Source organism: Lepidothrix coronata, unplaced genomic scaffold (genome assembly GCF_001604755.1).
Source record: "Lepidothrix coronata isolate B3197 unplaced genomic scaffold, Lepidothrix_coronata-1.0 Scaffold78, whole genome shotgun sequence".
Taxonomy (NCBI): domain Eukaryota; kingdom Metazoa; phylum Chordata; class Aves; order Passeriformes; family Pipridae; genus Lepidothrix; species Lepidothrix coronata.
The window spans coordinates 2,117,916-2,132,848 of NW_016690258.1; the positions used below are offsets into that span (position 1 = coordinate 2,117,916).

The following is a 14,933-nucleotide window of genomic DNA, read 5'->3' on the forward strand; positions in this document are numbered from 1 at the left end:
ATATTTTGCTTATATTAATTCTCAGAGTTTTGCCTTGCTATAAGCAAGATGCATTGGAAAATGTAAGCTACTTCTCAAATTAAGCATGTTCTAATGTTTACTTTATTAGCATTTTCAGAATTGAACGATATTGAGATCAAAGTGACTGTTTTACCTACAGTGTAACAGAAGAAAGAACTGAGCAAAAACCTAGAGCTGCACTGGATGCCAATCTTGTCATCCCCCCTGAGTCTACACTTTGTCTAGAATTGTCAAATGCTCTATTTTAATTCCTCTCTGCTACTTCTATACGTGTGTAAACACGTATGAAAAATAACCTGGTGTTCAGCATCATCTGAACACACTTATTTGCTGTGTGTTCTTCCATGCTCTTACTATTTTGTGTGTGTTCTTTATCACTCTCCTGAGCTGAGCTGGACCCCCAGCTCTGACCTGTGCCGTGGCACAGATGGGGGGATAGGACCTTCTGGGAAGGAGAGGTGGGAGCTGCCTGGGCAGTGCAGTCACTGAGCACCCCTGCCCATCTCAGCCTGCCGGGTGTGCAGCAACAGGCTGCCCTCTCCGACCCACTGCTCCAAAGAAAATCCTCTGGAGGTTCCCAGCCTGCCCTGGTCCCTCAGCCCGCCTGGAGAAACCGAGTGTTGTGCTTTGAACTGCTCAGCGGTGTCCAGGAGAGGGCGCGAACAGCTGCTCGGTCTGCGCTGTAATCCCGAGGGAACATCCCTGCCGGCGTTAGGAAAACGCACCTGGCTGCAGGGAAAGCTCCTTCTGCTGCTCTTGGGCTCCTTGATTGCAGCTCTCTCTGCCGTAAGGCTTTGCTGAAAGGTCGGGTATAGAGAGCTGCACAGATTGCCCAATTCCTCACACTGTGTCGAGCTCAAGGCTTATCCCTTGGGAACCAGAACACAAAGTCTTTGGGAAGACAGCAAGACAACTGTCTTTTTAAAGAGTCACCCTCTATAATACCACTTCAGGATGCCTGCGGGTATTGGAACCTGCTGATTATGTTTTCAAGAAGAGGTGTCTCTAAGTGGAGGATATTAACCTGAAGGATGTGAACAGTTAACACAGGCATATGCTTTTCTTTCTGATGTGGTTCTCTTAGTTTTATTTTTAGCAAACCAGTACGTGCTGGCTGATGAGACTGTAATAGCTATGGCAGTTACTGAACTGTCAGTGCAGAACTGGGAATAAATACCCCGGAAAGTGTCTACTCCGTTTGCATCATACTGAAAGCCTTTCTTGCAGTTGATTCAAAGAGGAAATGAAACTTGGGACCACTTAAGAAAGAAAACACCAGTTACAGTCAGCTGAGAAGAAGGGATTGACATGTCAGAGTTTTAATTAGGACTGAGGACCTAAACTTAAGCATAGATCAAACATACTACAGTGAGAGCAGAAGAGGCTCTTTCTGCTCTTTCAGGATTGTTTGAGCTAAGAGAAGGTAGGGATATGAGAAACTTATTGTTTTGCCTTCTCTTTTTAAGGTCACATCTCAGCATCAGTACTGTGCAATCAGATTCCTCACCTGCCCACAGCACACCCACGTACACACAGAGCACTCACAGCATTTGGTGCTTTACTGTGTCAAAGCATGAGTTAACTCAAGAACACATACTGATTATGTTCCATGCAATTTATGGAGCAATGCTATGTACAGAATTATTTAGGTCCTTGGACAGAGGCATTCAAAATCCTTATTCTGCAGTTTGTGAGTTCTTAGAGGAGCTCGGTGGAAGGGATGCTGATATTGTTACCTAAAGCATGTGTAGGTACTTTAAACAGGCTCTTTGTCCAAAGACCTTGAAAGCCACAGTTTAACATAAGAAGTCAAAGTCACGATCCTGAGTTGGGCCTTTAGTTTTGCTGAGCTTGACAGCCCAGCTGTGAGCGGGAAAGGCTTTCAGTGGTGAGGGAGGTATTGTTCAGGGCAGGAACATGAATGGCAAGGTACTGATTTAAGGTTGAAAAGATACTCTGAAATGCAAAGAAGATTTCATGAAGGATGATTCTATTCATTCCAATTTGGGTCCCATAAATGTGATGAAGTTGTTTCTCTGAAGACACTGGATGGAATTTGCCATGAGGTTTTTTGCTAATGAAAGTGTCTAAACTGTTCCCTCTGTTGTTCAACAAAGTTTCTGGGAGGTGCTCAGGTGTGATGATCTTCCTCTTCAGGTGGATACAAGTTTGCAGAATGGTTTTGCCCCTGGAATGAAGCTGGAAGTCGCTGTCAAGTCTGACCAGAACACCTACTGGGTAGCCACCATCATCACTACCTGTGGGCAGCTGCTGCTGCTGCGCTACGATGGGTACGGGGAGGACCGCAAGGCTGACTTCTGGTGCGACATCATGACGGCTGATTTGCACCCCATCGGCTGGTGTGAGCAGAACAAGAAGATCCTCAAAGTGCCTGAAGGTATCAGCTCTGTGTGCAGAAGTGGGGGGTACATGCAAAAGTGTGCTGTTGTCCTGTGGCAGCCTGGCAGGCAGCCTGCAGGGCTGCTGGTGTGTGCGGGTGGTGGCGTTGTGGGGGCAAGCTGAGGTTATCTGCCGTGTTTTCCTGACATCCCATGGCTTACATTAGGAGATTGCTCCTTCACCAGAGAGGAGTTAGGTTAATTTCAGAACTTTCAGAACTAATTCTTACAGAGGCTTGTGATTATCTTAATTATCACCCACCAAAATCTACTGCTTTGTCATTTCCTTCAAAAATGTTGTTGTTTTTTCTTTTTTTAAGATGTTACTGGTGCATGGCAGATTCTTCTGAATTAGGCAGCACAAAGGGTGTGATAACATCTCGTGTCTGAATAATCTTTATCTGGCAGGAAGAATCACAGTCTTTTGTCTTCACTTCTCACATAGGTATCAAGGACAAGATACCTGACCAGGAGGAGTTCCTTCAGCGGGTGCTGAAGGGAGCGTGCAGTGCTCCTGCCAACCTGCTCGAGGGGGTGAGTTCTGCAATGTGCTGCATCCTGGTCTTTGTCTTGGCCTTCCCCTTCTTCATTAGGGGAACCACTATTTGGATTGTCAGTTCCCTGTTTAAGTTTAGGGAGCATTGTAATGTGCTGCTGACCATAGCGTTCCACTCTCTAATGTTTCTTATTTAGACTATTTATTTTTGCTAGTGTTGCCCTGAAACATATCTGTTGCTGCAAGTTTGGGCTCTTCCTTAATCCTATCAAAAGAAAGATCTTCAACTCCCTTAGGTTTCAGTCTTCCTCCATTTCTGCTCCTCCATGTTGTCCCCTTTCTCAGTTGACTCCTTTCACTTCAGATTGTTTTGTTCTGTTTGGGTTTTTTACTAATGGGCAGGTTATTGTTTTACTTAAATATCACATCTTTGCTAGTGAAGAACCAAATTTTTATCCCCTCCTCTGCACTTTAACAATATTTGCACCTCACAGTTATGAAGTGCAGAACGTAATGGTTTCTTGAAAATGCCACTGACATCTTCATTCCAGCTAACATTTCTGTCTGGCTGTGTTTCTGTCTAGTCATCTTTGTATGTTGGATGACTCAGTTTTAGAAAGAGGTTATGCATGTTTCCTTCGAACCTTGAATACAGAAGTGATAACACCTCTGACAGTGATAATGAGGATGTAAGTGAAATGTGTGACTGCATCCACAGGCAGTGAAGAAGCTCTGATGCAAACAGCAGTGATTCTGAACATTGTAATTTCTGTCTTGTGCTAGTAAGAGTGTCTTGTGTATTTCTTCTGTTTTCATACTTTATTTATGAAAAAAAAGAAGTGTGTATAGAGGTGGAATATGGGTTTTGTTTTGTTCTGTTGTGCAGAATAATTGTATTCTTTCTGTAGCTTCACAGAGGGAAAAATCCATTGGATCTCATTGCACCAGGCTCCCGACTAGAACTGCAAAACATCCGGGATTCCCTGGAAGCCTGGATAGTCACTGTGGTAGAAAATGTTGGGGGGAGACTGAAGTTGAGATATGAAGGACTGGAGGATTCTGATAAATTTGACCAGTGGCTGTTCTACTTGGACCCTTTCCTTCACCAAGTGGGTTGGGCAGCCCAGCATGGATATAGCCTGCAACCACCTTTAGGTACTTCAAAACATCTATTTTTTGTATATTAGCATATTTTATTTGATGATCAGAGGGTAGAGAACACTGCATGCTGCTTTAGTGCTCCAAATCTGCCCTCTGGGTGCACATGGTGGTCACATAATCACTGTGGGATCTGACAAGTATTGTACCTAATAAAATGTAAGTGGAAAAAAAAAATAATCCTTCAAGACTTTTCACCCACTCATTCAGAAGGTGCTAAATGGCTTTTGCCTGTCAAAACTTTCCACCTGTTTGTGGAAAGGGAGGAACTGAGGAAGGGATTGCCTTCACTGTTAATTTTATTAGGTTTGTATTCCTGAGGGTGAGAAAGTCTTAAGGTTTTGAAGTGCTGCTCAACAGGAGCTTTTGCAGTTGTGACCCTCAAGTCCACTGGATTAATTTAGACACTGTTTAAAGATATGAAAATATCCCTTAAAAAAAGGAATGAGTGTGTGGAAACTGAGGCAGAGGGTGGGACAGGTGGCTTATTTTTCATGTCAGGGCTGGTCCTCAAAGGACTGGGGCATAAAATGGCAGAAACGCACACGGTTGACTTACAAGCTGAGCAGTCATGTAACGTTTCCTGATGAAGGGAAACCTTGGGATAAAGCTGGAAAATCTTGAGCATTACCCTAAAGCCTTTCTGCAGGTGTACATTTAAGGTTCTGGCACACTCAGTGCTACTAGTTGAAGAAGTTCAAGTTGTTTAGAACAGTTGCTTTTGTTGTGGTTTTTTTCGTTAATGTTTTCCCCTCACAGCAAGAAGAAATCATGCTGAGGAAACCAAACCAATCCTATTGGAATGACTGAGCATCTGTTTTTGCTAGTGCTTGACCAATCTCTGCTGAAATCAGGATTGTGAACAGGGAGATGCCAAATCACTGCCAAGCACCAGATGGGGGGGATTCCACAACACTATTTAAGGGATTAGTGTCTTTTAAAAATATTAGTTAGCTACTGGATTTATTTCCTTTTTGTGTCTGTGTAAGAGCTTTGAGACACTCCCAGGGATCTTTTGTGCATGATGGCACTGCTATGAGTAGTTTCTCTTCTGTCAGAGGTGTGTGGCCTGCAATTGCAGATGTTAAAGGAGTAACTTATACATCTGGAACAGGCTTGTGGAACATTTCTTGAACTTTCTGCTTGCTTAAGCGTAAAATCAGCTGAATTATCCAGCTGGGGATTTGTTTTCTTGTCATATGTTTCTCCAGAAGTTTTCCTTGGTGTTAATGTGGCCTCTGTACTCTCAGAAAAAGCAGACTGGGCAGTGTATGGGTGATACAGTGTTGCTTGTTCAGTTTCTCTTCATAAAAAGGCAAATGTTGAAGAAAGCAGTACATTTTTGAGAAGGAAGGCATTTGCACAGGTTCTGAACAGATAAGAATTTAGCAGTTAGAGGAGCACAAATCAAACTCTTGGCCTTATTGCTCTGTGTCTGAAGGAAAAGAGGAAGGAAGGTGACTTTATTCATTCTTTCCCTCTCTCTTTCCTCAAGCCATTAGGTCCTTGAGGAGTGAAGCAGATTGGCAAGAGATCCTGAAGAAGGTGAAAGAAGAGGAGGAGGAGTCGTCCGTTCCTACAGATCTTTTTAAGGTAGTTTAATGCTGTTGATGAATCCATGAAAATGTTATATTCCTAAGAAACAGTTCAGGGAAGTCAGTCACTTACTTAAAATTCTTTCCCTGTTTTGTTTTGTTGGTTTTTTAAATTTATTTCCTTTCTCCCTCTAGTTTAAAAATGTAAGGATAATAAAAAATAGTCATACTACTATCAATTCTTGGTAAGTTAGACAGTGCACCCATCACAATTCTGATGCTTTATAAAGGCATCTCCAGTTGTTTGCCCACTTTGGTCTTGCAGATTAGTGTCCTTCTGGAGGACACTACAGATTGTTGGATTACAACAGTCTCTCTAATTGTTCATAATAATAATAAAAAAAATCCTAACATATTTTGAGAAATAGGAATGTAAATTTAATTCTTCAAGTTCTTAATTCATTTTTCTCAGCTTTGTTTGGACCTCTAAGCAGAATAGAAGAGGAGGTGCTGCATCTCTTGAATTTGTTGGGTCATACATAGAGCAGGAAATACATAATTCTGAAGGAGCCCTGTTCTGCAAGTTTTTGGTAGACTGAAAACTGAGGCTGTACAGTTCTCATTTAGTGTAGCTCATGAGTGGTTAGAGGAGTGCTAAAAATTAGAGGAACAAACCCCAGAACATTTCTATTGACTTACCAGACCACCTTGTATTGTCAAATCTTGTTTCTGTGTGGAGAATGTCAGAGGAGGAAATGGCAGGACCTCAATTTCCTAAAACTCACTGAAGACTGTCAGTCTCAGAGGGCATTGTTGGCCTTTTCACCTGGGGAAGTTGCTGGTATTCCCACAGGTTGATTTCTTAGAATGAGCTAATCAAAACTTAAGTAATCCTCTTCAGCTGATTTATGTAAGGTACGTCTCTCTTTTGATGGAGAAAGGCAGGTCATCACACTGACACCTCATTTTTCAGGATAAACCTGTGATTGGAGTGCATTCATTCTCTGAAGGCATGAAGTTGGAAGCTGTGGATCCAATGGCTCCTTTTGTAATCTCTCCTGCTACAGTTCTTAAGGTACCAGCGTTCTTAAACTAGTCCTGCTAAGATTCAGTACTACTACAACTTCTGTTCTTAAGTGCTCAGGGAATTCTCATTAACTGATTATCTTAAAATCTTGAACTAGTTTCCAAATGAAGTATTTTGTATGTCTCCCTCAGGGGACAGGCTGCCATGATAAAGCATCTTAACTGCTGATGGTGAAGCCATTGCATTTGAATAGAGGGGAAAAGTTCCATAAAGATACAAGCTTAAAAGATCAAATTACTAGAATCATCGAACCCAGGTTTTTAAAATTGATATAATCTCTTATAATCTGAGAATCCAGTTGAAGATAGATTTTTGATCTTTTTTTTTTTTGTGCAAAAGTTGTGTCATTGCTATGTAGATATGACATTTTGTCATTACTATGTACCTATGACATTTAGATGACCAGATTTAAAAGTTGAAATGAAAACTCTCCCAACATAATCAGGTTTTACTTTTCTTGCTATTTGCTTACCCTGCTTCTGTTTACATCAGCAGTGGAGTGGGTTTACTTGTGACAGTCCATCCTAGGACACAGCCTTGTTGAAATAAGCAGTTTGTTATTTTAGAATGGTAGGAAGACCACAAACACTAATTCCTCTGCATTTTTCATGAGAAAATTTCATGTAGTGCTTGATCACCTCATTTTTAAAGCGCTTATACATTCACTTTTGTTATTTATATTTGTTAACTTTCTGGATAATGCAGAGGAATCCACTGGTTTATAAATCCCATAGATTCTCCTTTAATTTTTTTAATCCTCACAGTATTTGAAGATAAAGACTTAGTATCATACAATATTGCTGTTTACCAAAGTTAACAAAATGAGGGAGGGGGAGCAGTAGATCAGAACCTGCTACTCACCAGACCCCGTGGTTCTCTTTTGCCTGACTCCAGGTGTTCAATGACAAATATTTCATGATAGAAATTGATGACCTGAGACCCGAGCGTCCCAGCAGCCAGTCGTACGTTTGTCATGTCAACAGTGCCGGGATTTTCCCAGTGCAGTGGAGCCTGAAGAACGGCCTGAACCTCAGCCCCCCCCCAGGTATGTCTGTGCAGCCCTGTCGTGCTCACCCCTCCCCGAAGGGAGCAGGTCCCCAGTCCCCACTGCTCTGTTTAGGACAGCACTTCTGCAACACAATTACATGTAGTAGGACAAGAAAGATCAAATTCTGACAAACAGGAGCTTTGAGTTAGTGAAACTGAAGTTTCCTGGGTCTAAGCCTGGATTTGGGAAGATGAGAGAGGCTGGGGAATGCTGGTCATGCATAAAAACCTGAACACTGGAACGAGTGGTGTATGTGTTTCAGGGCTGAAAGAAATGTTGATTTCAGCCTTAATTAACATGATATCAGAAGCCTGTAGTCTTTGCATTGGATTTTTGCTTCTGGTCAGAATGGAACATTGTTATAATTATTTTATAATATTTTTAGGATATCTTATCACTTAGAAGTTAATGAACTATTTTTTTATCAAGGATCTATCAGGCACTGTAGCAGATTGCTGAAACATTGCTTCGGGACATAAGGGAATAGGAGAGTGTTCCTCAGCTGCTGAAATATTTATTCATTTTCTCAAAGTGGAAATGTCAATGGTATTGTAAAATCAGGGAGTCAGTTCTCTGATTCACCATCTCAGAATTCAGAATGTTTTGTTTTAGTTGCTCCTTACATCAGAGGAGCAATGACCGTAGGATGTTTGTCTCCTGCCTTTCAGGTAGGAAAAAATACAAAAAGTGGCTTTGCTTGACCAGCATTACCCAGAATTTTGCATGTGAAAAATGAAATCTCACTTTGTAGGCACGTGAGAAAGCTGACAAAGATTTTAAGTTCCTGTTCTTGTAGTCCCTTGCACATGTTGGGTGTTCTGAATTGCGTGAGGTCTCAAGAGCCCTACTGGGACTGATAAAACTGAGAAAAATATATAGATCTTTCTGTGGTTCAGCCCTCTCTGAAGGGGTAAAAGTCACAGAATAGTTCAGGTTGGACTGGTGAGGCCACACCTCAAATCCTGTGTTCAGTTTTGGGCCTCACTACAAGAAAGACATTGAGGTGCTGGAGTGTGTCCAGAGAAGGGAACAGAGCTGGAGAAGGGTCTGGAGCACAAGTCCTGCAAGGAGGGGCTGAGAGGGCTCAGCCTGGAGAAAAGGAGGCTCAGGGGGGACCTTCTTGCTCTCTAAACTACCTGTAAGAAGGATGTTGTAGCCAGCTGGGGGTCGGTCTCTTCCCGGTAACAAGTGACAGGATGAGAAGAAATGGCCTCAAGTTGTGCCAGGGGAGGTTTAGGTTGGATATTAGGGAAAACTTCTTCACAGAAAGCATTGTCACAGATTGGAACAGGCTGCCCAAGGCAGTGGTTGAGTCACCATCCCACATATTTAAAATATGTGTAGACATGGCGTGGTTGAACTCTGTGTGTTTAGTTTGTCATGTTAATACTGTATTCTTAGACTGGGTTTAAGATTTTGTTGGATTGCTTAAACCATTGTCACAGGTGTCCCTTGCAGGGGAGTGGAATAACTGCAGCACTTGTGTACTTGCTGATTTACTGCCAGCCTCAAACTGACATGGCAGCACACTTCTGCTCCCTCTTCCCCCAAGTATTTCCCCCAAGAAGAGGATAATTTTTCTTGGAAGGATGCTGTGTCTCCTGATGGCCTCCTTGTTAAGAGTCTTCCCTTCAAACATAAATGCAGATCTACGGCTGTTGGCAAACCTGATGAGCCTCTTGGCACATCTGACTGCTCTCTTTAATGACTTAGTGTTTAGGTGTCTTTGAGAGAGTAGTATGTTGATATTGTGCACATTTTGAGTCCTCTGTTTTAAAGAAAAATAAAGTTTCAGAGCTGACACAACAGCAATTGCAGAAATCTTCCCTGAATTTCATCTGTACCCTCTGAAAAAGGGTGAGAGTGCTTCCCCATGCTTGAATTGCTGCCCTTGTCTGCTTAGCAGATGTACTTTATTCACGGTTCAGGTTGCTGTGGCTGCCCTCAGGTGGCTGAGGAAGCTGTAGTCAGCTGACAAACCTGAGTGGCCCGAACAGATCTCAGTGCTCTGTATTTTGTGTCAGTTTGAATGGAGTCTCAGGCTGTTAAACTCTAACCCCTTGGCTTTTCCTTCTCCTAGGTTACCCCGGGCAGGACTTTGACTGGGCAGACTACCTCAAACAGTGCGGTGCTGAGGCCGCTCCCCAGAGCTGCTTCCCCTCGGTAAGGTTCTCTTCCAGAAAAATCTCTTGTGTTATGTGAATGACACTCTTGATTCCAGAGAGAAGAAACTTTTCCATGTTTTTGACTTAAATTGCCTTTCCAAGTAGAATAGACTATTTCAGTTGAAAGGGACCTACGTTGACCATCCAGTCCAACAGCCCGACCCTCTTCAGGGCTGACCAAAAGTTAAAGCATGTTGTTAAAGGGTGTTGTTCAAATGCCTCTTAAACACTGGCAGGAATGGAGCATGGACCACCTCTCTGGGAAGCCTGTTCCAGTGTTTGACCACTCTCTCAGTAAAGAAATGCTACCAGATGTCAAGTCTGAACCTCCCCTGACACAGCTTTGAACCATTCCCACATGTCCTGTCACTGGAGACCAGCACTTCCCTCTCCTCTTCCCCTCCTCTGGAAGCTGCAGGGAGCAGTGAAGTCACTCCTCAGCCTCCTTTTCTCCAAATTGGACAAACACAGAGTCCTGAGCTGCTCCTCACAGGACATTCCTTCAGCCCTTTCACCAGTCTTGTTGCCCTCCTCTGGACACGTTTGAGTGCCTTAACACCTTACCTGGGATAGCTCAGGAAACACAAGAGATAAGAGAGTATAAATGTATGTGAACTGAAGGTGCGTGCCAGTTCCCTGCATAAGGAAGCAGTGGACCAAATGTTTCAGTTGCGGTAATGCAGATTGAAAATAAATGTTTGTTTTGTGAAATTGAAATGTGGAAGAGCCTGTGGAAGAGTCACAGAACAGCATCAATTGTTGGCACTCCTGTAATGGTGGAACCAGGGCCTTTCAATAGACTTTATTTTCATTTATTTAGTGTGCTCTTTCAATCTTCCATCCTTTCAGCTTGAAAAATTAATTCCGTTGTATTGATCAATACCAAGTCATCTTAAATTAGTACCAGATAATCATTTTACATTAATCAGTGCCTGAAGGACTTGCAACATTTTGGGCTTTTGTTGGTTCAGTGACAGTATTGCTGTCTCCCAAAGCACAATACCTTGTCAAGCAGAAAAGGGTTCTATAAACACCTGCCTTCCAGTTCCATTTACAATACTTGGGCTATTGCAGTGCTTAGGGGAGAAATTAAAATGAATAATTACCATTTTTTGAAGAGGGTGTTGCTGGCTATGAATTCTTGTTGCCCTTGTTCTGTCTTGTAAGCTGTGGCATCTTAGAACAGGTCATTGAATTTATTATCCCTTTCTGAGAAGAGTTGATCACTGTAGGCTAGTTCCAGAATTCATAATGTATTGATCCTGTAATTATGTTGCAGAGTGGCTCTGGGAGGAAGAGTCCTCTGTCTGGCTGCTACTTCTTATCTTTAATTCAGGAGCTTCAGAGCTGGATAAACATCCATTTGTACGTTTGAGGGATTTTTTTTTTTTAATAAATGTGAACTAAGTTGGTGAATAAAGTAAGATCCTACTTATCAAAAAAATTTAAAATTAAAAGAAAGCTTCCTATGCTGTCTGCTAGAACTGATTTGGATGAGGCAGAAATGTTATTTGCATACGTAAAGTGGATTTCCAAGCTAACACGATGGAATAGAGAACCTGGTCAGACTATTTGTCAGACTTATCACTTGGGTAGCAAGCAGCAGAGAATTCCTGATTGCTGAGAATGCACTCAATCCTTCCAGTGAGTCTCAGCATCCTTATTTTTTGAGAACAAATATGTTCTTTTCTAGGTCTGTCTGTAGAGGTTTTTTTAACATAAATTCTTCATAGTTCATAATACATCTGATATTCAATGTGCTAATTATCTGAAATCTTCTCTGCCTGCCTGAGTATCTTTCTGTGTTGTTCAGCACTGAGGTTTTTGTATTGCTCCTGTTCATGGCTGTTCATATCACACACACACAACTGGTATCTTACTGAAGTGTTCTGGCTTTCTCCTAGTTAACTTCTGACCATGGCTTTAAAGAGAATATGAAACTCGAGGCTGTGAACCCAGTTGATCCTGAAGAAGTTTGCATTGCTACAGTCACCAAGTTGAAAGACTCCTACCTCTGGCTTCAGCTGGAGGGTAAGCCTGATGTGGGAAGAGCAAGTAGCACTTGCATTGGTTCTTCTGTAATGCCATCATCAGACCTGAGGTGTATCTGGAGCATACTCACTGTGTGCAGAGTACGGGAACAAGTTCCAGTTTCCTCGGTGAAAACACAGCAAACCCCACTTGCATTGTCTGTCTGCACTTTGCCTTGGCTGGCACTGCTTATTTAAGCCAAAAATGGCATTTGTGCATTGCAGTGTCAGTGCTGGGCCAGTGCACTGTGCAAAGTGCTGATTGGGGTCTTTTAGAAAGCAAGGGGCTTGGAACAGTTTTACAAACCAGTGACTTGCATTCTAAGCAAGCTTTAACCAGATTGAGGAAGAAAACTTTCAGAGGTTCCCCATTAAAACAGAGTAGGCCTATGATTGTTCTCTGTTATAATCCCATTTCTTGACTGGAAGTACATCAGCATGCACTTACTATGCACTGTGCATCTCTGCTAAACTGTGGATGGCAAATTCCCATTTCCAGCCTTCAGGAGGAAGCAAATGAGGGCAGGAAAGAATCTGGTCAGTAAAAGGGGATGAATAAATGATTGATACTGTGTCCCAGATATGCCATAAGTAAAAGTGGCTTCACTGGCAAACATATAGCAAGCGTTAACCAAATTGGGGGTTTTATTACTTGTTTCAATTTTTCCTTTTCTAAACTGAACAGGTTCCAAGAAGCCTGTCCCTGACTGCATAGTGAGTGTGGAATCAATGAATATATTTCCAGTGGGTTGGTGTGAGACGAATGGATATCAGCTGAGGCCTCCTCGCAAAGCAATAGGTACCAGCTCTGCTCTGTTTGCAGGGGTTACCTGGGTGGATAGAGATGGGCAGACCTTCCAGAGCAGGCTGCTGCAGAATTATTGCTGGCATTACTGCATTTGGAAACATTCATCATGCACAGAGAATCTGTGCCTTGCACAAGTGTTCCCCTGGCTGTTGGGTACAGTTGGAGGCCATACAACAACTCCAAAACAGCAGTGTTGGCTGAACAATCCATTAGTCATAACAAAAAAATCATATATGTATGTACACACACAAACCCCCATGCTCTGCATTTACTTCTGACTAAGCTGTTCTTGAAGTGTGTCTGACCCTGATACTGATTTTACATTTGCACTTGTTCAAGTAAAATTAATGCCATAACAAACCAGTGTGGAGTGTGTATGCATTCTGGAGTCTAAATAAAGGGGACTGGCTTTCTAAATGGGCCAGAGGGTAATGATCCCTTAATGACAAAGTGCTGAAAAGTAAATCCTACCTGTTTTAACTACATGACTAAGTAGCATAAGGTAGTGTCTTCTCTCAACTAGTTAGTGAGCTCTGTTTATTAAAGTTTAGTGGGAGTTGGAGAAACTGAAGAATTTCCTGCATGTTCATTAAGTAAGATAAGGGAATTTTAAGATTGGAGTGAGCTGTCATTTACTGCAAGTCAAAGCAAGAGAAACTAATCTGCCTGCACTGCCAAGGACAGGAGGGAGTAGAGGAGATCCTAATTAGGGCAAAAAAACTTAAAAAAAAAAAAATCCAGAAGTTTTTTGGGGACAAAGCTTGAAGAGGCATATGTTGCATTGCCTTGTTTGATATTATTACCTGATTGTGAAAGCCAGAATGAGCAAGTGGACCCATCACCCTGATGACTGATTTAGTTGCAAGTGTTTTCCTCTATAGCAACTGGCTTAAGTCAGATGTGTTTCTAACCTGCTGATTTCATTCCATTTCGAAGTTAAACACTGTTGAAGTTGCTGTGCTGGTAAAGTGGCAAGTTAGGCCAAACAACCTGACCCTTGGGTGCTGAAAAGGAAAGCATAAAATTCATTTTTGGCAGGTACTACAGGTAGTTTAGGGGCTATGGTGCAAATAAAAGATGCAAAAAAGGTGAGATTTCCTGGAAGGCTGGGGGTATCATGCCTGATTTAATGGATTTTTAGTGAAAGTTGAAGTTAACCTATTGTCAAATTACTTAGGCCAGTTACTCCAGTGCAGATGGGTCAGCTGTCTGACACTGCCAGTGACTTGGAACATGGATTCTTTTTGGTGTGTAACTTAGAAGAAAAGAGTTCACTAGTTTTTGTACTATATGTTTTTGTTTGCCTCTCATACTTTGCTGTTTATGTTTTTGTCTTCCTTTCAGTAAACAAGCAGAAAAAAATTGCAGTAGTTCAACCAGAAAAACAGTAAGTAACAGCTTTTTTGCTTTTATTTTTTGTTAGGGTTTTGTTTGGGTTTTTTCTCTTTTTCTAATTGGAAAATCATGCTGTGTTAGGGAAGATTTAGCTTTACAGAAGTGCTCTACTGAGGGTTGAAAGATTCTACAATCCATTTGTGTTAATGCTGGTAGTTTCTGTTGATATTCAAAAAGACCTGCATTACAGCAGGAAGAGATAGAAACCTTGGAATTTGTTTTTTAACAATGCTGTTGCAACTGAGCTGAATTATTGAACAGGTTAAGCCATTGAAGTTCCAAGGTTGAAGTTGTTGGTCTTTCGCTTTTAGAAGATTGTATTGTAAATTTAAGAAAAACTGCTCTGATCTTAAGACTGTAAATTTATGCTTGAGCCTTTCTTTAATGGTGAGTACTAGGAAAAATTACTGTATTGCCTTTTGGTAATATTCCTCTCTGAAAAAATACAGTTTCTGTAATGTAAACATGCTTAAAAAATGTGGCTGCCTTAACATGTAACTGATTTTGCACAGCTGATCAGAGAAATTCACTTCAGTGTGAGTGCTGTCTTTTAGTAGATGAACTTCTAATCTACTAAAGATGAACTTCTAATCTACTAATCCCACTTCTCCCAGATTAAATTTGGCCCAGACAAGCCAAAAAAGAAGATTTTGTACTAATTGTACTAATATCTACAATTCATCTGTAAACTCTGTGTCATGCATATGAAACTCGTTCCTGTGAGCCTGCTCAGAACTGCTCCATGAATGCCTCCCAATTGGCTTTATTGACTCCTACAGCTTTACAGGCAC

General features: G+C 41.8%; 1 protein-coding gene across 7 annotated transcripts in view; it reads left to right on the forward strand.

Annotated features, from left to right (window-relative positions):
• The window catches only part of SFMBT1 (Scm-like with four mbt domains 1), a 106,267-nt gene that overhangs the window by 77,069 nt on the left and 14,265 nt on the right, over positions 1-14,933 (forward strand). For all 7 annotated transcript variants that reach the window (XM_017820018.1, XM_017820019.1, XM_017820017.1 and 4 more), the window contains 10 exons: positions 2,179-2,419; positions 2,866-2,954; positions 3,825-4,071; positions 5,570-5,667; positions 6,583-6,684; positions 7,591-7,741; positions 9,825-9,907; positions 11,814-11,940; positions 12,625-12,738; positions 14,092-14,134. In XM_017820018.1, the coding sequence (XP_017675507.1) occupies positions 2,179-2,419; positions 2,866-2,954; positions 3,825-4,071; positions 5,570-5,667; positions 6,583-6,684; positions 7,591-7,741; positions 9,825-9,907; positions 11,814-11,940; positions 12,625-12,738; positions 14,092-14,134 (1,295 nt within the window). The remainder of the gene's footprint in view (positions 1-2,178; positions 2,420-2,865; positions 2,955-3,824; positions 4,072-5,569; positions 5,668-6,582; positions 6,685-7,590; positions 7,742-9,824; positions 9,908-11,813; positions 11,941-12,624; positions 12,739-14,091; positions 14,135-14,933) is intronic.